This window comes from Myodes glareolus, chromosome 14, assembly GCF_982192425.1.
Source record: "Myodes glareolus chromosome 14, mMyoGla1.1, whole genome shotgun sequence".
In the NCBI taxonomy this organism is placed as follows: Eukaryota; Metazoa; Chordata; class Mammalia; order Rodentia; family Cricetidae; genus Myodes; species Myodes glareolus.
Genome location: NC_142039.1, coordinates 77,845,448 through 77,870,549, shown reverse-complemented (window position 1 = coordinate 77,870,549; position 25,102 = coordinate 77,845,448). Strand labels below are relative to the sequence as shown.

The 25,102-nt window shown below is 39.0% G+C and overlaps 1 protein-coding gene and 1 pseudogene across 2 annotated transcripts in view; one reads left to right on the top strand and one right to left on the bottom strand.

The window, feature by feature from the left end:
* Positions 1–25,102, bottom strand: part of Ercc6l2 (ERCC excision repair 6 like 2) — a 110,502-nt gene that overhangs the window by 41,109 nt on the left and 44,291 nt on the right. For both annotated transcript variants that reach the window (XM_048447611.3, XM_048447610.3), the window contains 8 exons: positions 19,302–19,463; positions 18,696–18,903; positions 15,989–16,129; positions 13,719–13,832; positions 11,953–12,072; positions 8,678–8,749; positions 7,952–8,097; positions 1,414–1,509 (listed from right to left, as the gene is read on the bottom strand). In XM_048447611.3, coding sequence (XP_048303568.3) covers positions 1,414–1,509; positions 7,952–8,097; positions 8,678–8,749; positions 11,953–12,072; positions 13,719–13,832; positions 15,989–16,129; positions 18,696–18,903; positions 19,302–19,463 — 1,059 coding nt within the window. The remainder of the gene's footprint in view (positions 1–1,413; positions 1,510–7,951; positions 8,098–8,677; positions 8,750–11,952; positions 12,073–13,718; positions 13,833–15,988; positions 16,130–18,695; positions 18,904–19,301; positions 19,464–25,102) is intronic.
* LOC125408950 (small ubiquitin-related modifier 2 pseudogene) lies at positions 4,565–4,878 on the top strand (annotated as a pseudogene).

The following is a 25,102-nucleotide window of genomic DNA, read 5'->3' as shown; positions in this document are numbered from 1 at the left end:
TGGCCACACTGTCAATAAGTTTTAGCTCCAACAATTACATAGAACCTTCTTCGGCCGTCACTGCCTACAGCAGGTACATTCCTGAGTTCTCGGGTGTCAGGCTGTTTTTAATCTTGTCTTGCACACTAATGTGTCAGTCACTGATCAAAACCACAAGTCAAAGTAGTTTTCTTTCTCATAAGGTCATAACTATAGTCACAGACAAAAAGTCTGACCTGCAGAAATGAAGCTGATTCCCATTTATGGGTAACTTGATTTTTCTTTTGGGTTTTGTTTTTATAAATCCTCTTATTCCTTACTCTGGGGTATTTTAGTTCTCTTTATCTTCAGAATTAGAAATATAACAAAGATATAGATTTCATCTCCCTCTTGGCCATTATTTGCACTAAGTGTTTGGCAGCCCTTCAAAATTAACAATGTTCTTCAGATATATTGTTAATTTCCTCCCATCCTTCAGTCTTCTATTTTTATTTCTGGAACAAACAGAAGATTTTTTTTTTTGGTGGGGGTGGGGGAGGGACGCTTTCCTTTCTCTGTATTCATAGTCCACATCTATTTGACTGCACTGTGATCTAAAATGTGCATCCTTTAGATCACATTGCTCTCTCTATTATTCAGGTCTGCTGATGAGTCTGTAATTTCTAAGAACATTGTTTGCTCACTGCACATGTATTCTTCTTACTGAGCTGTATATTTTTGTCTCACCCTTATTTTAGTCCCTTTAATGCCTGTTTTCCCTGTGGCTCTTTTCTCTCATGCTGCTACTTTTATGGAAATGTCTCATAATTCTTAATTTCTCTTTTGTAATTAAAATAAAAAAGGCATGTGAATTAAAGTGGAAAGATGGTCTCGTTCCCTGTGTGGGCAATAGGTTTATTCAATTACTTTGCGTATTGTGTACTATGAAGACCTGGGATTCTCGACTGGCTCCACTTAGTAACCCAAATCTGTTTTCTACTTATGAAACGGATTAGACCACACCTGTGTATGAAGTACATAGAGGAAGCTGCCTCAGTCTCATGTTGCTCTATGAGTTCCCAAGAGCAACACCCTCATCTGCTTCCACACCCTACGAGGTGTCAGCTCAGGCTAGCAGTTTGTTCTGGTCTTCAGACTGACTGTGGTTCCCTCTGCTAAGTCTCTCTTTGGAGTTTTCTCAAGTTCTGGATTACTAGCAACGAACTATCCTAGTTTCCTTTGGTATGATGGTCTTATTCACATGCGCAGGATTTGGAGGAAGAAAACAAACAGCTACAAGCAGCCTGCCGTTTGAATTCAGAGATTTGGGGTCATTTTTTAATACAAATTTTTACAAGGTACCTACCTTTTCTAACTATAAGCAATCTATAAGGTTCCGGAGTGGTTTTAAATTACAAGAACTCACAGGTCATTTACATTTTGTCAGTATAATACCTGTCAATGGCTTGAAGATCATTGGCTGGATTCCAAGTTGGATCAAATAATATAACAACGTTGGCACCAACAAAATTGAGACCTAGTCCACCAGCCCTGGAAAAAAAAAGAAACAACACATTAAAAAGCATAAACGCTGAGAGGGATGGCAGTGTGCACTGTGATCTCAGCACTCAGAGGCAGAAGCAGGAAGCAAAGGTTCCAGGTCAGTTTAGGCTCTAACATAAGACCCTTTCTCAGACAACCCCCGCCATCCAGAGCAGAACAGACCATTGTGCTGTAACTCAATCATGCCTACGTTCTGCAGCCAATATAATACTATATTGTCATTTTATACAAAAGTAGTTGATTTAAACAGAAATATGCTTTCATGTCTATGACATTCTTCTTCTATCATTCAAAGAAAATCTCTAAACAATCTATATATAGATTGATAAAAATCCATGCAATTTGCTAGTTTTTATAATTTTTACATATTCAAATACCATTTCTACAGTATTTTCATATATAATTCAAAATGATTTTGGTATATTCTTCAACTTTAGTACATAACTTTGACAAGTAGGAGATGCGGAAACATCTGTACAGTATAAGCCCAGTCTACTGTTCTCTCCAGGATCCTAGTTCACAAAGTTCAAACTCAGTACAGTCAATGAGTAAATCTTTTCTAACAGTGGCAATGACCTTCCCATGCTGTGAAATTTCTAGTCTTGCATTCCCTTTTTAGCAACAAATTCACAATAGTGATAAAACTGTACACATTTTAAAAGGAAACAGCTCTACCCCACCCCCACACACGCATGCACGTACACACACATGCATGTGCATACCTGCAGGGAGTACTCCAGCTCTAAATAAAAATGAAGTTTAGAAATTTACGTGAAAATGGACTTACACTATTAAGGAAGGTCACACAAACACAGAAAGAAAAAAAAACCCCTACATGTTCTCTCTCTCATACATGAACTCTAGTCAATAATATAAGCAAACAAATGTAATTATGGGCATAACATGAAGAAAAAGAAAACAAGGAAAGCTAAAGACTAGGAGAAGAGGAAGGAGGAGTGCAGGTGATGGGCAGGAGTCACAAGAGATGATGGAAAGAGAATTGTACTTCAGCTCTAACCCTACCATGGATATTTGGCGTTTGATGGTGGAAAAGTAAATAAAATATATTTAATATTGAAGTGTAAAATTTAATGTAAAGCTCCACAGCTTCTGTTCCAAATGCCTATTCTAACTGTACAGTAGTTTACTAAGTTTTAATGGTTAATTTTAATGTGATATTTCTATTTTTTAAAGTTTTTTTAATAATGAAGTTATACAATTAAAAACTAATTGAAAAACAAAATGGAACAGAAAAACTGAAGTCTAAGGGAAAAGATTTGTCTTTAGTTTCCCCCACTGTCTTCCTACTCCTGTCTCTTAAGCCTTTCACTTATCAGTTTCCCACTGTGTCAGGAACATCACCCCACAACTCAGGCCGCTCACACTAACGCTCATCAGCCTCTTCCTTAAAACAGGCATTAAATGGGAAGAGATTTACATTGACTATGCACGACTCCACAAGCAGTCACGATAGATATTTTCTTATCTTTAATCCTCAAGATACATCCCCCCCCACCCCGACACAGGACTCACTGTGTAGCCCTGGCTGTCATGAAACTCACTATGTAAACCAGGCTGGCCTTGAACTCACAGAGATCTGCCTGGCTCTGCCTCCCAAGTGTTGAGATTAAAGGTGTGCATCACTAGGCCTGGCCTTCCTCAAGGTAAATTTAAGATCCAAACATATTTTAGAAAGGTCTCCTAAGCAGCCTGAGTCTGTATTCAAACTAAAGCATCCTGTTAAATTTAGTGCTCAAGAGAAACTGACTTGTCTTCTTAGAATTACTTTCCAGAGTTGGTATTTAAAAGATTGCAGAGAAGCTTAATGGTGGTGGTGCATCCCTTTAATTCCAGCAATCAGGAGGCAGAGCAATGCGAAGCTCTGTGAGTTTGAGGCCAGCCTGGTCTACAGAGCAAGTTCTAGGACAGCCAGTACTACACAGAGAAATCCTGTCTCAAAAAACAAAACAAAAAAATTCCAGAGAGACTTGAACCTGGGGGCAAAGGTGGGAAAGAGAAAGTTTTGGGGAAAAAAAAAAAGACAACAATACAATCTCAGCATGGAGAAGTTGGGTAAATGTGGAGAGACTCAACTGCACAGCAAGTAGAGATCATACGTGCATCTGTGTACACTACATGTCTAATACATGCATCTGCGCACACTACATGTCTAATACGTGCATTTGTGTACACTGCATGTCTAATATGTGCATCTGTGTATACTACATGTCTAATACGTGCATCTGTGTACACTACATGTCTAATACGTGCATCTGCACACACTACATGTCTAATACGTGCATCTGAGCACACTGAATGTCTAATATGTGCATCTGAGCACACTGCATGTCTAATAACTGCTCCAGGTAGGAGTCATATGTGCATTTGAGCATACTGCATGTCTAATAAATGCCCCAGGTAGGCTCCTGATGGAGAAACTGGACATGGATTCACTTAGATACCCCAGTGATCCCCAAAAGGCCTCTGCTAGTTAGGGGAGCAATCTTCTAAGAGACTGATACAAATATGACATTTGGATGGTTACAGCAGAGGCAAAGCCTCTTTTAGGAAGAAAAAAAAAGCAATCTTTAATATAAATTTCTGATAATGAAGTGATTCTCTGACATGATACAATTGAGAAGCCTACCTGCAAGTCTGTCACTTTGCTATTATATGGCTAATAACAAGGGTTTATTTTTTAGGCAATGAAATATGATTGTTCATTTTTGGTTAAGGACTATTATTTGTGACAGAAGTCTCATGACCATGAAGGCTATCTGTGTCTAAGAATATCTTCCACATTCTACTCTTGTACTAAGTGAATACATCAACCTTATAACTATATTTTTAACAAATTACATTTTACTATTATGCATTAAGTATAATAAAGGGTCAAAAGAAGAATCCCACTTAACAGTGGGTAGAAAGAGCAATATCATAAGGTTGCCATCCTCCCTCAAAGCCACTAATAAACCCAATGATTTTAATTTAATTAAAAAAAACCAAACCAAATGCGGAGCTGGTGCCTCTTTTGTGAAGCGGAATGGCCGATGAGAAACCCAAGGAAGGAGTCAAGACCGAGAACAACGGCCATATTAATTTGAAGGTGGCGGGACAGGATGGCTCTGTGGTTCAGTTTAAGATGAAGAGGCATACACCACTTAGTAAACTAATGAAAGCCTATTGTGAACGACAGGGTTTGTCAGTGAGGCAGATCAGATTCCGGTTTGATGGGCAGCCAATCAATGAAACAGACACCCGCACAGTTGGAAAAGGAGGATGAAGATACGATCGATGTGTTCCAGCAGCGGACAGGAGGTGTCTACTAAAAAGGGAACCTGCTACTTTACTCCAGAATTTTGTGATAGACCAAGTTTACATTCGCAATTAGAAAGCTGCAATTTGGTTCCACCCCACCCTGACTACTACAGTATAGTTTTCTCTATTCTTTCATTTCCCTGTCCCCATTTCTTTATGTACATAAAGTAACTGGTGTATGTGCACAAGCGTATTGTGCTTTTTCCTTTTTTTCTTTTTTCTTTTTTCAACTAAATGGCCAATGTTCTGTTTTGATTGGCATCAGATGGAGGTGGTCGGGTGAAGCACTGGCTCTGTGAGAATACCCCCCGCTCCATTAGTGGCATCAGATGGAGGTGGTCGGGGGAAGCACTGGCTCTGTGAGAATACCCCCTGCTCCATTAGTGGCATCAGATGGAGGTGGTCGGGGGAAGCACTGGCTCTGTGAGAATACCCCTGCTCCATTAGTGGCATCAGATGGAGGTGGTCGGGGGAAGCACTGGCTCTGTGAGAATACCCCCTGCTCCATTAGTGGCATCAGATGGAGGTGGTCGGGGGAAGCACTGGCTCTGTGAGAATACCCCTGCTCCATTAGTGGCTCGCTCAGCTCTCGTCTTCATATTCCAGGAAGTTATTCTGCTCTCAGTGTTTTAACGAAAGAACCCAACCACAAAATCCTTGCACACCTTGTTCGATTGGAGAATTTTAATGTTTTTCATTTATCATTGTAAAACCAAGGACAATTTTATAACTTTTTTTGTACGTAGTTGTTACATGTAAGGCAATCTGTCTTTAAGTAGGGATAAATTACTCTTGAACAAAATGATCCTAGATAGTTTTCCCTTCAAGTCAAGCATCTTGTTGTTTAAATAAACTTCTTGTTTAAAAAAAAAACAAAAACAATCCCAGATGGGACAAATGATGTAATACAGTATTCATCTATGGAATTGTCAAAAAAATTAATAATTTCAAGAAAAATGGCAGATGAGTCTTCTTTAAACAAATTTAAAGAACATTTATGAAAATCTAAGAGGTTTCAACCTGTTAGTCTTGACCCCTTTTGGTTAGAACGACCCTTTTACAGGGATCACCCAAGACCAATAGAAAATACAGATGTTTACATTACAGTTCATAACAGTAGCAAAATTACAGTTATGAAGTTGCAACAAAAAGATTTTATGGTTAGGGGTTGCCACAACATGAGGAGGAACTGTATCAAGGGGTCACAGCATTGGGAAGGTTGAGAAACATAAAAGTAAGAAAGGACTGATTCTACAAAGGTGTTCTTTTACCTCCACATATGTACTATGGCATAAGCTTTGCCTAACCACAATAAATAAATTTTAAAAATAAATAATTTCAAAAATTTTAATAATGTGATTAAAATTACAAAAGAATTAAAAGACTAAAAACACAGGGAACAAAATGCAAATAAAATGATAAGGTGGGTTTGTTAAGCTCTAATAGGATTCCTAAAAATAAACATTTTTCTTTAGACATTAGGAATGCAATGCATTGGGTATGTAGGGATTGTTCAGTTACAGTGAGACCAGAGCTGTCAGCTGTTTTCAAAAACAAGTGGTCATGAAGTCTCTGTACTGCTGTAACCTCTGTTCAGTGTTACAGAACTTAAGAAAGGAAGGCAGGACTTATGTCATTAAGTACTGCTTTCAATCTAAGAACTTAGGTAAGGGATGTTTGATATCATCCACAGCAAATGAGTTCAAAGCTTGTCCCCAATTCTCAGCTGCCAGAATCCAGTTACACCACAGCAGCTTGACTCCACACCTAGGTACTCAGCTTGAGTTCTAGATGTGTGTTTTATCTCTAAAGGTTCTCTGGTTCTCTGATGTGGGTTCCCCTCTGTATGCTGTGAATGCCATCGCTGCTTCCAGCCAGTGATTTAACATAGTAAGGCCAGGTGGGAAATCCAAACAGAGATGTAGAGAGGAAGCAGGCGGAGTCGGTAAGAAGCCTGCAGGAGACAGATGCACCACAGCCTTGTTGGAAAGCCACAGCGACATGGCGATACTCAGATTACTAGAAAAGGGTTAATTTAATATATAAGAGTTAGCCAGAAATACACTTAATCTATTGGCCAAACAGTTTGCAATTAATACAGATTTCTGTGATTATTTTGGTCCTGGGGAGCCAGGAACAAACAAGCGGCCTCCCCCTACAGTTCTCTATTTTCAAGAACAGTGAGAAAAGCCTAAAAAGCCTCACACAGAATGCCAAATTATTTACTATGCCCTCAAATATCTTCCTTAGGTGTTTCTATTGGCTGAAATGTTTCTCAGAAGAATACATTTTCCTTATAAGGTTCTAATTAGAGATTCACTAAGTAGGTGAGGGAACAAATCTATTCCTTATAAAATCCCAGGAGCAGCTCCAGCTGGGGCAAGGCAGAGAAGGACACAGTGCCAAGTTCTGAGCAGAGAGGCCAATGGTACTGACCCTAGGACACCAACACTGTCCAGGAATTTCTGGGAATCAACATTGGTGTATTCATTCTCATCTTAAAAGCCTGTTCTTCCATGGGGAGGTCCAGAATGATAAGTGGTGTGGGACAATTGTCTATATTCTGTCAATTATGTTTTAAATAAACGCTGATTGGCCAGTAACCAGGCAGGAAGTATAGGTAGGACAACCAGACAGGAAGTACAGGTGGGTCAATGAGGACAGGAGAATTCTGGGAAGAGGAAAGCTCCCTCTGTAGTCCTGTCCAGACACAGAAGAAGCAAGATGTGACTATGCTGCTGAAAAAGGTACTGAGCCATGTGACTAACACAGATAAGGATAATGAGCTAATGTAAGTTATAAGAGTTAATAAGAAGCCTGAGCTAATGGGCCAACCAGTTTATGATTAATGTAGACCACTGTGTGATTTCTTTGGGACTTAACAACTGTGGTAACTGGGTAGGACAGAAACCTCAGACAACAGATAAGTAAATATAAGATTAGGTAAAATTCAAGATACTGCTATTCCAGCTACAAATGATAGAGCTTTTACTGCTTCTTAAAGTCAAATAAAACAGAGCAACATATGCCTATTTGGTGAAAATTAATCCCAAAACAGTTAAAAAAAAACCCAACCATATAGAAATCAAACTATCCAGTTTTATTTTCTTACATCGTGGAGACAAGACAAATGTTCACGTCTTGTGTACTGTTGAACTCTTTCACAATCTTGAGTCTTTCCTCTGATTTTGTGCTTCCATCAAGTCTCCGGTAGTCAAGGCCGGAAGCCATACAGTACTGCTGCAGCACGTCCAGCAGCTGGAGGGGAGCAGGGGAAGCAGCAAGTTCTCAGTCACAGTCTTGTCCAACCACTGAGGCTACATCTGGTGAGCACTGACCACTGGGCTCACCATTCCTTCTCCTAATTAGTGAGCAATAGATAAAACGGTCCTGGGTGTAACCCTATGGGAGAGTGATTTCCTCATCTATACCAAGCCCAGGCTCTATTTCCAGCACCAAAAAATAAATACTTTCTCACTTTTAACCCATTTATTTCTTTCCATTATTCTGAAATAGGCTATCTTTTCTTTTTAATAAGTCTGTCTTAAAAATCATTGGTCAAATAATTTATGTAAACATTTATTTATGTCATTTTGTAAACTTTAAAATATCCTAAATATTTTAAAAAAATCAACAGAAAATACAACTTTACCTTTGATGGTGGCACCCCTATCTAATTTCTACACATAAATGAGTGTGCTGGGAAGGTCTGAGTTGCTGCCCTCATCACAATTTGCTGTGGGGATTAAGAGAATGTAACGGTAATCTGCTACTTCCTTGTGCTTAGTGCCTGGAGACCCCCGGTCCACCAAGCAAGAACAGACTGGATGGAACTCACCTTGGTGGAAAAGGAGAAGAGAAGAACCTTATCTCTGTGTTTCCTAAAATGGTTTAAAAGCTGCTGGAGAACCTGGGAAGAAATACAGGGTATCAGTGGACCAGTACCAATTACAACCACACTTTTCCCATCCAGACAGCACTGCAGAGTTCCTGAAAGTGCTGTACATAACACTAACCTCAGTCATCTCTGCTAACTTCTTTATTTATTCCAAGTTAACAAATATAACATTTATCACATCAAATGCTATTCATTATCCTGCTGTCAGAAAGAAGGCAAAGTTCCCAAAACCTATTTCATCTCATCTGGTTTTAATAAAAAGAAGCATTTTAGATGAGTTATATATCCCCGTAATACCTCCTATTAACGTCTATGTAAAGCTAATATTATTAAAATATGATTATCATTCATGGAATATCTATACAACTAGGAATACTGACTCATTACTGTGAACGGAAGTCCAGCTTGCATTAGTGTTCACTCACCTTGCTTACAATTTTGAATTCTGATGAATATATCATGACGACATCATATAAAACAGTGTTACTATTTCAAAGTCCCTGTGTTTTACCTACATACCTTTCTTCCCCAAGGACCCCTGATCTTTCTGCTACCTCTGGAGTGCTTCCATTTCCAGAAGGTCACACAGATGGAATCACACAGCATTTATCTTTTCCAGACTGGGTTCTTCAATTAACAACGCACATTTAAGAGTTCTCCAAGGTCTCACTGTGTAGCTCTGCCTGGCCTGGAATTGGCTATGTAGACCACACTGTCCTTGAACTTAACAAGATCCACCTGCCTCTGCCTCTGCAGCCAGAGTGAAGGGATTAAAAGCATGCACCACCATGTCTCACTTAATTTTTATTGTTAAAAACTATGCCATTTTATGGCTACACCACAGTTTATCCATTTGCCTTTTGAAGGACATCTTGATTGTTTCCAAGCTCTGAAAGTTATGAATAAATTTAGGTGGTGTTCTTGTGTAGGCATAAGTTTAAACTTAGTAAAATTCACTAAATCTAACTCTCAGATAAATAACAAGAAATGTGACTAATAGGTAATAAGGTATGAATATTTCATTCTCATATTTTAAATCTCAAACACATTTTAAATGCTATGCATTTACCATTACCAAAAGTAAAAGCTTTGCCAAAAGTCACCAAACTATTTTCCAGAGAGACCAACTCACCCTGTAACTTCACCTGTGATGGGAGAGGGCCAGCAGCACCTGGTACTCCAGTGGCCTGGACTTTGCTGCCAGAACAGGCATGCACTGGTCTCCTCACCTTATTTTTGCAGTTATACAGCAGTGGGCAGCACCTTCCCTTGAGCTTGCTCGCCATCTGACCTTCTTTTCGTACTAAATTATCTGTTCAGATCGTCTGCCCATAAAAATCTAGCTCAAAAGAGTTAGATTACCTATTTTCTACTACTGAGTTTTAAGAATTCTCTGCATATTTTGGATACCAAGTCTTCATTATCTTGTAAAGACATTCTGGTCTGCGGCTTGCCTTTTTATTCCCTTGGAAGATGCTAATGTATTCAACCGGAAATATTCTGAACAGAAATTTACCCATGTCACTGGACATGGATGGCTTCTGATCTGTTGTCATTTGCAGTATTTAAAAGTAAAAGCAGAAATAAGTAATGAGAAGAGAATTTTCTTTTTCCTGATTGCAGGTCTTCATTAGGCTAATTAAAAAAAAACAACTCACTAGATGAATAACCATAAATTAAGGGTTTTTACCAAAAATTCAAAAATGGCAGTACCATGAATATATGTTGACACTTTAATAATACAGATCGTTACTTAGCCTCCATAAAACAGACAATCTACCTATGAATTTGAGAGTATTCAAAGCAAATACATTTTTGGTATAAGTTTCTGGAATTAGTCAGACTGATCTAGAAAGATGAACGAGGTGCCTCTCGGTCACAAAACACTGAGCTGGGCTCTCTAGACTTTCTAACTCTCTTAGTAAGTGAAACTGTGGTATTTCTCCAAGGGATAGAAAAAGAATTCACCATGTCTGAATTCAAAATTGAAGTTATTAACCTCACAGCAATAATTCTATGATAAGCCTATAGGCTATAAATCACCAAACAGTATGTCAAAGGTAATGCTGCTAATTACATGATAAGAAACAAACAGCCCTACGGTATATACCTCCAGCTTATTACTGTAAAGATCTGTTTGATTAGCAATCAGTCAGAAGTTGCAAATCAACTGTTCTGCATAGAAACCAAGATGCCTATCCAGCCTTCAATAACCAAAATAAAAATAAAAATGAAATCTAATCATTATCTTAACTACACACTATAATTTCTAAAAATAAAACACTAAAATGAATCTGGCTCTTATATTTTGAGATTTTAAAATAAATAAAATAGATAAAAAAGATTGTTATAATTTATTTCTTTGAATAAATCATAATATTCTCATGAATACAAATTAATTTAGTTTTTAAAATAAACTTTTAATGTAATCTTCTTAACTACTTCTATTTTCACCTATTTTGTTTGACTAAAATTCTAGGTTCTAAGAAACTAAACCACATTGAGCTTATCTAGAATAACAGCTAAAAGCACTTCTAGATAAGACACTAACTGACTTATTTGAATTACTTCCTTTTTATTCCTTTTGCCAAAAGAAATAAATATCTTACCATCTTCTTAATTGTAGTGTAAGGCTGGGAATTGTTCTATAAAAATCCGTGAGCCCATAAATGAGGGATTTTTGATAGCTATTGAGGGGTCAAGCAAACTTGGCTTTTTGCAGGAGGCAGTCCACACTACGATGACAGGTAATGTTCAGAAGCCTAAGCTTCCTTAGGTCTTCCTAAGGCTTCCTTTCCACACCCCTTTAGCAATGCAGTACCAAGAACAACACGGCCATAAGTCAGTTTCCCTGAGCAGAACAAAATGCTCCCTTGCAATTTTACTATCCAGGTCAGCAAATAAAAATTGGAAGCAGAAAATCTAGTCTTAGATATAGAGGCCTTGTCTCTGCACATACGTGCTATATGTGCATAAATTTAAGTGCTCTTAAGCCCAATAGATTAGTAAGGAAAAGTCTGAAGTAATTTAATCAACTGCCACTGAGAATCCATTGTGTGCACAGATCTATGTGCACATCTTACAATCTCCATCACTTCACTTCTCAGGGTTTGGGATCTGTCCTATTAGCTGGTATCCTTGCTGTACCACTGCATAAATCAAACTTTTCTGTGCAGCATTCCTGGTTGAATGCAAACTGAAGGAAGAGCACATACCTTCATTTTCCCACTATACTTAGGGTCAGAAAGTGTTTCAAAGGCTGCATCTTTGCTTTTCTGCACAAAATCTGGGAATCTGGAAAATACCTGATCACATATCCTCTTGATAAGTGTTTCCTGAGAAAAGAAGATATTTCAATACATATTTAAACCTGCAAAAAATAAAACTTTGTAGAAAAAAACCAAATTTAATCTGCCTTCTGTATGTCTGGTTAATAATTCAGAAAATCCTAACTGTATGTTAAATATGTATGGTTTTGATGAATTCTTGACACTATGGATATGAATACTGTATCATTACTTTCTTAAGAGTTCCAAAACAAGAAAACAAACATTTCCTAAAGAGTAAATAATACTATCAAAGACTACTGTAGCAAATTCTTAATAGATTTCAAAATCAGTTTAAACAGCACCAGCTACAGCACAAGAAAATATCCTTACGTGAAGGCGAGACTTCTTTACCAATCTTGTTTTCAGAGTAAGATACAAACAATTGCAGTTACTGAAGGAAACCTCTTATTTAAGCCTCACCTTGGAGAGGGCTGATTTATGACAGCTTGGGAAAGAGCCTAATTAGTTAATATACAGATTATTATATATCTACTTATGCTATGGGATAATGCTCTTGTAACCTGTAAAGATTTATCACTCATATTGGTTTAATAAAATATTTATTGGCCAGGCAGGAAGTATAGGTGGAGCAACCAGACTAGGAGAATTCTGAGAAGAGGAAAGGCTCAGTCTGCAGTCACCACCCAGATGCAGAGGAAGCAAGATGAAAATGCTACACTGAGAAAAGGTACCAAGTCACGTGGCTAAACATAGGTAAGAATTATGGGTTAATTTAAGTTGTAAGAGCTAGTTAATAAGAAGCCTGAGCTAATAGGCCAAGCAGTGTTGTAATTAATATAGTTGCTGTGTGATTATTTGGGTCTCTGTGGCCAGGAACGAAAGCACAGTCTCCATTTACATACTTATCCAGCATATAAGATAAATATAATTAAACACAGCATTAGCAGATATTTCGATGCAAGCAACTGCATGGAATTGAATTATCAACTAAGTAATTTTTTGGGGGGGGGCAGTGCTTCAAGACAGGGTTCTCTGTACAACCCTAGATGTCTACAACTTGCTTTTTAGTCCAGGCTGGTCTCAAACTCAGAGATCTGCTTGCTTCTGCCTCCCAAGCGCTGGGATTAGAGGCATGTGCCACTGTTGCCTGGCTAACTATTTAAGTCATTATACCAAAGCAAATCACAAGCACTATTACGCACATAGAAAAGCTATTACTTTAAGCTCAAGCTTTTTCAGCCTGATTAAAAACTTAAATGCACAAGTTCCTTGATACACAAACTTTACTTTAAAAATCTATTAGTATTGATACTAAAACCTGAATTTGGAATCTTAGTTTCTAGCAATCCAGAAGCTAAGAATGTTATCAGAACAGCATACTGAGCTTAAAAAAACAGTTTCGCCATCTTGTTGTACCCATCTCTCTGATGTACCCACTAGTATAAAACTTGCCTCAATTTGTGGCTTTCTTTCTTCAGTAAACTATAAAACTTCATAAAATCACTTCCATGTAAAAATATTGAATTTGAGATAATCTAAATCCCTCTTCCTAGGCTCTGGTCACTGAAATGGCTCCAGAATAAAGTATCCTTTACTTCCTTTAAGATGAGAGCTATGTTTTTTGTGTCAACAACTGTACAGTATCAGTTTTATATCAACAGCAACACAGAAACATGTAAAGTCAGCCCGACCTGATGTGTGGAGGTGCTGGTGGTCTGCAGCAGAGCAACATGGTTGGCTACTTTCTGCAGCACAGTCAGGTAACTGAGACACAGAGATTTCACTTTGTCACCCTGTGAGTTAGTCTGTAACCGAAAGAACAGAGAGCACAAACAAGAAAAGCATTAACAACATGGCTATATAACTAATTATAAAACACAACACTAATACTTATTGTCTAATTATCTAAGACAGTGAAGGCAACTTCTTGGAAGAATATCTGTGAAGCAGGGACCTAGATAAGATAACAATGCTTATTTAATAAAGAGGAGCCTCCATTCTGGAATGGAACAGTGACAGAAAGGCTGCCATTAGGAGGGTCCTGGTAACAGCACTATGATGTAGTCACCATGTTCTAAAGAATACTTTACTCTCTACTTACGCCTAGCCCAGCAGAACTGAAGATACTCTTAAGAGGCATTTGTCTTTCAATTGGACTATTGATGTAGGATGCCCTTCTGTATGTTGTGAATATGTTCTATTACCACTGGTTAATAAAGAAGCTCATTTGGCCAACAGAAAGGAAAAATAGAGCTAGGCAGGAAATCCAAGCAGACATGAGGGGTAAAAAGAAGGTGGAGTCAGGGAGATGCCAATAGTCTCTAGAGAAGCAAGACGTGAGGTAACAAGCCATGACCTTTGTGGCAAAATATAGAATAATAGAAATGGGTCAATTTAAGTTAATAATAAGTTAATAACAAGCCTGAGCTAATGGGCCAAACATTTTTGTAATTAATATTAAGCCTCAGAGTGGTTACTTGGGAACTGGCAGGTGAAAGAGACACCTCCAGTTATAGACTATCAAACCACTGAAACAATGGAACCCAAGAAACCAGGAGTTCCCCAAGAAACTCACACTGGGAGGTTGAAAAAACACTAGCCATGGAGGGAACCTGACTTCCTGAAATATTTTACACAGTTCTAACAACTTGCAAAACCACGTTTCAGACTGAAGCCCAGACACTGATGGGTCAGTGGTGGGCGGGACAGCGTCTTGACTGGCAGCACTGGATGTGCACATCCTTGGCCCTCTACTTAAATGCTGATCTCACTTCTGGAATGGGAATATAGACTTGAGGACTTTGATGAATCTTTGTCCCTTTTTCCAATGTAGCTGTGCTTAATAAATCTCCTTTGCTTTCCTCTTTTAACTGAATTATGATGAGAGGCCAGATTTGACTTGGGGAACAGGGTGTAACCCCCAAATCTGATAATAAAGCTAAAAAGCTTTTTTTAAAAAAAAATATGAGGTATTACAAAAACAGAAATGGCTGAAAAGAGCAAAACCAACTAGATGGAATAAAAAGCAATCTAGAGAAATACCTGGATCCCTGTAATCATCACAGGTATGTGACATAAGAAGAAATTTTATGAAAGCTGGGCAGTGGTGCCACACACCTTTAAACCCAGTACCTGGGAGAAGAGGCAGGTGGATCTCTGTGAGTACAAGGTCAGCCTGGTCTACATAGTGAGTTTCAGAACTGGCAGGGCTACAAAGATAAACCCTGTCTCAGAAAACTAAGCAACCAACTAATCAATCAAACAAACAAACAGCAGATAGGAAAACAAGTAATTTTTTGTCTCTAAGGAAACATTTTGTTCTACTAACACAGTGCTATATTATGCAGACACTGTGGCTAGGAGTTGTATTTCATCAGCAAAGCACTGATTCATTCTTACTTAACAGCAGTAGATGAAAAATTTGTGAAAATGGAATTTTAAAATGAAAGTAAATTATTTCCTAATAAGTAATAAGATATCAAACTGAAGCTTAATTTCTAAATGAGGTTTTACTGGTATCTGAATATTGTATTTTATAGTGTAGTGATTTGAAATTGTAAAGCATTTCTGATTAATTTGTGATTACCCATGTGGTATGCATGTGCCATAGCAGGCATGTGGACACCAGAGGATAACTTTTAAGATGCAGTTCTTGCCTTCCACCTTGTTTTGAACCAGAGTCTCTCTTACTGGCCTGTAGCTCCAAGGGATTTTCCTGCCTACCCACAACGCCATCCTGCCAGGAGTGCTGAGATCACACAGCCTGCTGTGCGTGCTGTCTGCGTGGGTCGTGGGAATCAGAACTCAGCTTGTCAGGCTGGTGTTGCCAGCACTTCTCACCAAGTCATCTCCCTGGCCCCTTGATAACTTTCTAAAAACATAGCTTCTAAAGTTAAACAACAGAAGAACAGTGGTCTCACTGACACAAGAACGAAACAGTGAAGGTAAGGGGAATGCTTGCCTTGTGACAGCAGTTTCTCCTTTTCCGGCCACTGCCACAGGTACAAGGCTGAGAGGACTGGAGGATCAAAGCTACATCTTCTGTGTCTAACACTGTTTGGTAGACAGCTTTCTGGAACTCTGTCAAAGAACAATACACCATCTGCAGAACAAGGAGAGGACAGTTATGAGGATTTCTATGGCAATGAGAGGAGTCATCACAACGCCCACTAGACTTAGTGATGGTCACACCACAGTCACCTACACTAGTTACCTGTGCTTATGTCTTTATAGATTTAATGACGGTCACACCATAACCACCTACACTGGTTACCTGTGCTTATGTCTTTATAGATTTAATGACGGTCACACCACAACCACCTACACTAGTTACCTGTGCTTATGTCTTTATGACCATTACTCTCCCATCTCTTTGACTCATGCTCCTCACCTCATTTGATAGTGCACAGACCATCACCTCACTTTGAAATAATCCTTACAATTTGTTCTTGTTTTACTTAAAAGAAAAAAAAAACATGAAAAACAAATAATGTGACTTCCTTATATATTTCTCAGTATATCACAGGTCTCCTTAGAGTATATATTAGTCCATCATGCAAAGAAATTATGATAAAGTAAAACAAAGACTTTAGAATAATAGTATAAATAACAAATGCTACTAAAATACTTGGAAAATTGTAAAAACATTAAAAATTTCACGTTACTTTAATTACTTGTATTCAGTATCTTGCTATAAATTCCTAAAATTAGTAAAGAAAAGAATTAAATAAATATATGCAAAACCAAAATAAAGTTGCTATTGTATGTCTGAATTCAAGGACAGAACAAAATATTATAACAAAACAATGACAACAAGTTATAAGAATCACAATTTCCCTCCTACTTCTGGAAGCACCAGAAATTATAAAATTCTTCTAAGTATGTGTGAAACCAGTGTCATAAAATCAAATGTATCCAAAACAGGCCATAAAGAATATGAATAAAAAGGAACAGCCACCCACTTTTAAGCATTTATATGCTCAATGGGACAGCATTACAAAAAATATACATTCAGCAAATACAAGAATGTGTTTAAAAACAATGTTAGAATTTTAAAAATATATCTACAGAATATAATTACTCCTTGATTCTCAGTCTTGATTATAAAAGTACTTAAGAATAGCAGGCGGACATAGAATATGGCAATCAATGATTACAATATAAAGAATATTTTATATTAGTATTCAACATTAACAGTTACTAAGTGTTTCATATGTGTTATGCATTTCAGAGCAACCATGTGAAGCCTGCCTATCATCATTGGCTCCTTAAAAAACAAACTGGTCTGAGAATCTCAATAAGATGCTCAACTGAAAAAAACCTTTAACTGGGAGAGCCAGAGCCCAAGTTCTAAATCTCTAGGCACAGTTCTCTCTTGATGTATTCTGTTTGCATTATTCCTATTAATACATATCTCCCTCTCCCTCTCTCTCTTTCTCTCTCTTCCTCTCTCTCTCATACACACATGCATCCCTGCATGCAACATTTTAGAAAGCAGAGGTTCACAAAGTACTCTAACATAATATTTGCTTTAGTAAATATCAAGACACACATCAACAATTTTCTCAACCACCATATCAGTACCAGCCTTTATTTTCAAATCTATCTTTACAAGGTATCCTAAGATTAGAATGCATTTGATATCATCACCTCTAGATTTACAGAATCTTTATTCTACTGCTGGAGTTAAGAATCACAAGGTTAAATAATCAATGAAAAATATAAAATCCTAGACAACTCCAAGTTTCTAAACAATGTTATTTTCTTACAAGTGAATAATTAGGTCAGTAGCATAACCACAAACAGTATTGCACATGAAGCCAGCCAGGAAAAACAGCACCAAACCATTTTAGTCCTACAACGAGAATTAAGATGCCACAGAACACACTGAATAGTACTATGTGTGAAGGAAAATCTGTTACAAAGGGACGCTCTCCCTACTTCCTTAGAATTGAATCAAAAGCCTTGATAGGACATGAGCATTTGGTCTGGTTTTTTGTTTTAATTTTTGAGAAAGGGTTTCACTGAGTAGACCTCACTGGCCTGGAACTCACCATGTACTCCAGATTGGCCTGAACTCAGAAATTCACCTGCCTGAGTTTTGGTGCTGGGATTAAAGGAATGCCTCTCTACACCTGACTTAAGATATGCATTAGACACACACTGTCATGGCTTGGAAACCAAAGGTCCACCATAGACCCATAAGCCAAAGCCCAGCTCAGTGGCCTCTGACATGTGGAGCCTTCAGAAGAAACTTAGGTCACTGAGACTGTGTCCTTAAAGTGGGTATTGGGCTCCTGTCCCCTTCCTGTCTCTTTCTCCTTCTTGTCACTGTGAGGTGGAGCTTGCTCCACCATGTTCTCCCACAGGCCACAGGTACAAAGAGCCATGCATGGACTGAAACCTATGAAACCAAAATAGATCTTTCCTCCTTTTACAGTGACTTATGTCCAGAATATATCATGGCAACAGAAAGCTAACTAACACATGTACTAATTGTAGGCCTAATGGCAAACAGGTCAGTAAAACCAGGAAAGAAATAAAAGTGAGCTCAGTTGATGTTTTCTGAAATCCCACATGTAACAAAAGAAATCCTAAAAAGAAATGCTTTCCAGGAAAAAAAAAAACTGTGACGAGTAATTAATAATACAAACAAATACAGTTCTCACCCGGTCTTCTTTCTTAGGTAGCTGACCCTTGATAAGCGTCTTGGTGCGCCTGAGAAAACAGCCAGACATCTTTTTTGCAAGCCTGTGCATAGCTTTTCGGCCAGTAGCAAGCTCTCTTTTGGTTGCTGTGTGTCTCTGGCCATGTTCCACTGGGTCAGAAAACTGCTTCTTGAAGTGGCTCCTGCTGCCTAAAAGTCCCGGCACAGCCCTTTATAAAGGAAGTAAGAAAAATGTAACAAAGTTACTAAGTTATCTAAAAAGAAAAGCATTCAATTCCTTTGCTGGTAAGGAATCTACTCAGTGGCTTACTTGCTAATGACAACATAAACAAGAGCCAGGGGTACAGCATCCCTTCCCTGTGATGGTCTCTAACTGAAGGTGAAGGGACTAGTAATCCAGCATTTCTTTACTCTGGGAACCAACAGGAACATGCTAAGACTTCTCACACAACTTCCTAGACTGAAATATGTTTGGGCTGGACATTTCTGTAAACAATTAAGTAGCCAGTTTTCTGGGGGAGAGGCTGTGATTTAAGGACTAGTAATCAGAAAACAAGGCAGCCTACAGCTGACACCTAAACAGAAAGTATCTAGGCATTTCACTCACCAGTCCATAACACACCACAGCTCCTTCATGTTGTTCTGGAGGACAGTACCAGTCAGGCCAATGCGGACCTTGCACTTCACAGCCTTCATGACTTCTGTAATTCGTGCTTTTGGATTCTTGATTCTGTGAGCTTCATCTACAATAATAGCTGACCATTCCAAACTACAAGAAAAAAAAGGGAAGAATGGGGAACTGAAAATGTCCTTATTTAGTCTAATAGAATTTAGATACCTTTTTTTTCTCCCTAACATCTTTATCCTTAGATAATTCTACTGGTTCTCATTTGGCTAAGTGACTCTAGATCACAGAATGTTACTGATAAATGTAGGAAAAATATGAGGGAAAAAAAAACCCATGATTTTTGTAGACTCCAATAAAATACAAATGATACTAAAGCAGGTTTAGAGATCATGTTTGATAATGCTGGAATAAAAGTTAAATGACTATTTCTCCTTTAAGTAACAAACCAGAAACAGACACATAAAAGAAACAAACTTTATGTTAAATTTGAAAAGCATTGATATAGACAGCAGTATGTTTTGAAACTCATAATGAACACTATTTACTAAAAAAGTTAATGCTGTGACCCTACTAGAGATGCAACACAAATTCTAACTGTTCTTAACAATAAAAACTTGGAGTCAGATATAGGGATTAATGCTGGAAGATCAGAGAAGCAGAGCAGCCAACCACTAGAGAGTTGGTTCTACCAATGTTCGAACCAAAAGGGTGATCCTGTCTCTACAAATCTTCAGACTACATCTGAGCTCCTGTCTCTTCCTGCCTTATATTCCTCTCTCTGCCCAGTCATATCACCTTCTGTCTCCACTGGCGCTGGGATTAAAGGTGTGTGCCACCACTACCTGGCCTCTATGACTAACTAGTAGCTTAGCTCTACACTCTGATCTTCAGTCCAGCTTTACTTGCTAGATTACAAACAAGATATCACTGCGTGGAGATGAGCAGTTGCAGTGTCAATCTATTAAAAAGAACAAGTGCTGTGGGTCAGTGGGAGACAGTGGGGGACACAGCACAAATACTGAGGAGCCAAAGCTAGGTTAAACGCCCAGACCAGCCTAATTAGAATATTGGAGCATGAAGAACTTATGCCAGTCAGTGGTGGCACACTCCTTTAATTCCAGCACTCAGGAGGCAGGTGGATCTCTGACTTCAAGGCCAGCGTGGTCTACAGAGTGAGTTCCAGAACAGCCAGAGCTATACAGAGAAACCTTGACTCAAAAAAAAAAAAAAAGTCCCAATTATAATTGGGTAAAAATGATGTGGGATTCTCCTCTATATGCCATAAATGTTTTATTACCATTGATTATTAAAGAAGTGTTTCAGCCAATGATTCAGTAAAGTCAGGCAGGAAATCAGAACAGAGATAGAGAAAGTAGGTAGAGTCAGGAAGCCATCACGTTGTTGCCAAAGAACCTTACAGGAAAGTCATACCCTTGTGGTGATTCACAGATTGATAGAAATGGGTTAATTTAAGATGTAAGAGTTGGCTAGAAATATGCATAAGCTATTGGCCAAACACAGTTTTGTAATTAATATAGTTTCTATTTGATTATTCGGGTCTGAGAAGTCGGGAAACCAAACAGCAGTCTCTGCCTACCAAAAATACTGAATAAATAAACATCTAGGAATTAAACAGAAAAAAAATCATAGACAAAAACTAACTTAAGATAGATTATAAATCTAAATATGAGGAAAAAATAATAAAATTTATGGAACAGACCAATCTTCCTGATTCTAAGCCAGACACAAACTTCCCAGAAGTTTTTGTGATAAATTGGATGTTGTCAAAGTTACAAACCTTTGCCCTTCTGAAGACATCATTAAGAAAATGAATCAGACTGAGAGAAAACGTGTGCAAACTATAACCAGATGAAAATCTGTACATGGACTATATGCTACAACTCAACAGCCTAACCAAAGTATGGGCAAATAACCTGAACTACTTAACAACACACAGACTGCAAATAAGCAAGTCTATAACTCAGCAGGCAGAGGAGGAGAACAAACTGCCATGATCTGTATACTTATTCACTAGTTTAACTTTTCACTCCAATACAATCAGGCATTCACTGACCATGATTTAAGTTAAAACTGTATCTAATTCCTAATCAAGGAGACCTTTCTTTAGAGAAGAATACTACTAATAAGATAAAAGAAATGACAAACTAGAAAAACACATTATGCTATAAAACCCAATAAGATACATAGGTTTAAGTAAGGATAAATTTTACACGCCAAAACATTTTCAAAAATAGACATAATCAAATACTTAAATGTTGGGGACCGTGGACTCCCAGGCCCTGAATTTCCTGTGACCCCTCCCCCCACTTGTCTGCTGGAATAAACAACTTGTTTTCCTGTGTTTGCAGCTGCTCGGAGCGGGAGACCCTCAGGAGATCCTGATGGCAGGGGAGTGGTTTCTGGTGGGTTTGGCTGGGGCATGACTATCAGTTAAGGATCCCTATATAAGCTGCCCTGGAACACAATAAAGTTGGCACTCTTGTGGTGTGGGAGAATTGTCTGTATTCTGTCAATCACATTTTAATAAAACGCTGATTGGCCAGGCAGGCAGTATAGGCGGGTAAGCCAGACAGGAAGAAGGGGTGGAGCAAAGAGACTGGGAGTATTCTGGGAAGCAGGAAGCTCCCTCCGCCATTCCTGCCCAGACCACCGAAGAGGCAACATGTAAGCTGACAGCTGAAAAAGGTACCAAGCCATATGGCTAACATAGATGAGAATAATGGGTTAATATAAGCTCTAAGAGTTAACAAGAAACCTGAGCTAATGGGCCAATCAGTTTTTAATCTTATGGAGTCTTGTGTGTGATTTTTCTTTGGGGTTTGCCGGCTGTAGGGTACTGGGCGGGACAGAAACCCCAACAAGCCGGCCCTCATGTTACACTCTTGTTTCAAGAATGACCCATGTCCCCGTGTCTCTGTCTATGTGTGTATGTGTTTAAATTTCCAGTCTAATTTCTGGTGCACATACTGTCCTGTAGTGCAGGAGTTACACTTCAAAGATTTGCTATGATAAAGGGAAAACCGTATTTCAAAGGTACTATGGTATGGATGATTTCCCTATCCTATAGGTAAACTGAGTGTCATTAACTATGAACATCACGGCATATCCCAAAGTGACAAATATGAAGTCCACAGCTTTCATGAAGCTTTCATTTCATGAAGCATCCTTGCCAACAATGTTAAAAGCATCTAACAAAGCTTTAGGCTAGGCTAAATTTACTAGGATAAAAATGATAAAGGGAATCATTCTATATCAGGTGAATATAAGACTTAGTAACCAAAGCCACCACCCAAACCTTTAGTGAATTCTGTCTTACAGAAATTAGCTACTGAAAATATCTTAAGGACATTTGTTTCCCCCTCGTCTTTTAATTTTTTATTGCTTTCTTTTGTGAATGTATGTATGCATGTGAAAAACAGAGGTCAACCTCAGGTATTATTCCTTAGATGCTGTCTACCTTGCTTTTTTTTGAGACAGGATCTCTCAGTGGTCTGGAACTGGCCAATAAGGCTAGGCTAGCTAGCCAGTGAACTCCAGATATCCACCTATCTCCACAGCTACAAGTGTGTGCCACCACGCCCAGTGGGTTCTAGGAAATTAAACTCAGGTCCTCATGCTACATAGCAAACACTTTACCAAGTTACCTACCCATAAGACAAAGATAATGAAGTATAAAGTATTATGGTATTTTAACTGTGTTAATTTGTTTCTGCTGCTTTTGTTAATAATGCAAAGATGTACATTCTTTCACATTGCATTTGCTTACCCCTCTAAAGCCGTGTTACTGTGCCTGCCTAAAACATCTGATTGGCCTAATAAAGAGCTGAACAACCAACAGCTAGGCAGAAGAGGGACAGGTGCAGCTGCTAGGCAATGAGAATAAATACAATGAAAAGAACAGAGAAGATGAAGAGCAGAAAGGTAGAAGAAGATGACACCAGGGGCCAGTCACACAACTAGCCACAGAGTAAGAAGGAAAGAGAGTTATAAAGAATAAAAAAAAGGTAAAATCCCAGAGGCAAAAAGTAGATGGGGTATTTTAAGTTAAGAAAAGCTGGCTAGAAACAAGCCAAGCTAAGGCTGGGCAGGCATTCATAAGTAAGAATAAACCTCCATGTATTTATTTGGGAGCTTGGTGGTGGGCTCCCAAAAGATTAATGTCAGGTCCTACATGACATATTTGTTTGTGCTTGGGGGTGGGGGAAGCACGTGAATTAAGAAAGAAATAGACAAGAGACAACACAGAATCAGGAGGGCACTCAGTAAATACTGAGACAAGCCTTGTGTTTCTCATAGCCTTCACATACCCCAATCCAGAAAGGAGGGGGAAGGCAAAAGGCTTCTTTACCAAGACATAAAGAATGAAGTAATTAGCTTATGAATAGCCGAAACATAAAGTAACCACACCCTAGGTCATACATCCTGTCAGTAGCCACACTTTGGTCAAACCTCCTGTCACAGAACCTTGACGGAGCAAGAAAGGGTCTGAATCTCTCCTCTTTAGACGTGGTGGAATGGGTCCACTTCTGTGGGCTCCACAGAGTAAAAATAACCAACAGCAACAAAGAACACAAAACTGGAGAGAACAACATTAAAATATTTAGGACTCAAGTTGTCATGCTATGTGAAATCTACTGAAGTGATTCACAAGGATACTTAGAGAAAGAGTATATGCATGTGTGCATAATGCATAAAACACACACATGCTTACATATATGCAAGAGCACACACAAGCATACACAGATATGCACAAGAAGATCTGTTGGCTATAACTGTTGGGCAGATGTACACTCATACACATTTGTCCAGTTTTTCTACAGATTTATTAAGGTAAAGGTACAAAAAGATAGAACCTCTCAAGAACACAGAAAGGAAGAAATGGAAAGACAGACAAGATGACCTACAGAAGCAGAGAAGTAAGTCTATAGGTCAGCAGCACAACAAGGCCAGGAGCATATATGTAGTTCTTAAAAGAACTAGGAGCTGGGGGGTACCGGATGACTCAGGAAATTGTTTGGACCTCATAAATAACAATCCCCACTCTACAATACAGACTTGAAAGTTATTCTCATGTAAGGATATAAAAGGCACTAAGTTTGGCAAAATCTTAATTTCCCCTAAGAATTTGACAGTTGACACAGAAAAATCATTAAAAATTGTAGCATAACTACATTGTTAGAGATGTGGTTATAAAAGTCAGACATGCTGATACATGTTTCTAATCCCAGTACTCAGAAAGTAGAGACAGGAGAATCAAAAATTCAAGGACAGCCTGAGGTACACAGAAAAGTCTGGCCAGCCTGGGTTAGGTGTAACTACCTCAAAATCAAACCAAAGAGAAGAAAGAGGGTGGGGGTGAGGATGAGGAGAGGGAGCGAGGGTGGGGGTGAGGATGAGGAGAGGGAGCGAGGGTGGGGGTGAGGATGAGGAGAGGGAGCGAGGGTGGGGTGAGGATGAGGAGAGGGAGCAAGGGTGGGGGGGAGGATGAGGAGAGGGAGCGAGGGTGGGGGTGAGGATGAGGATGAGGAGAGGGAGCGAGGGTGGGGGTGAGGATGAGGAGAGGGAGCGAGGGTGGGGGAGAGGATGAGGAGAGGGAGCGAGGGTGGGGGTGAGGATGAGGAGAGGGAGCGAGGGTGGGGTGAGGATGAGGAGAGGGAGCGAGGGTGGGGGTGAGGATGAGGAGAGGGAGCGAGGGTGGGGGTGAGGATGAGGAGAGGGAGCGAGGGTGGGGGTGAGGATGAGGAGAGGGAGCGAGGGTG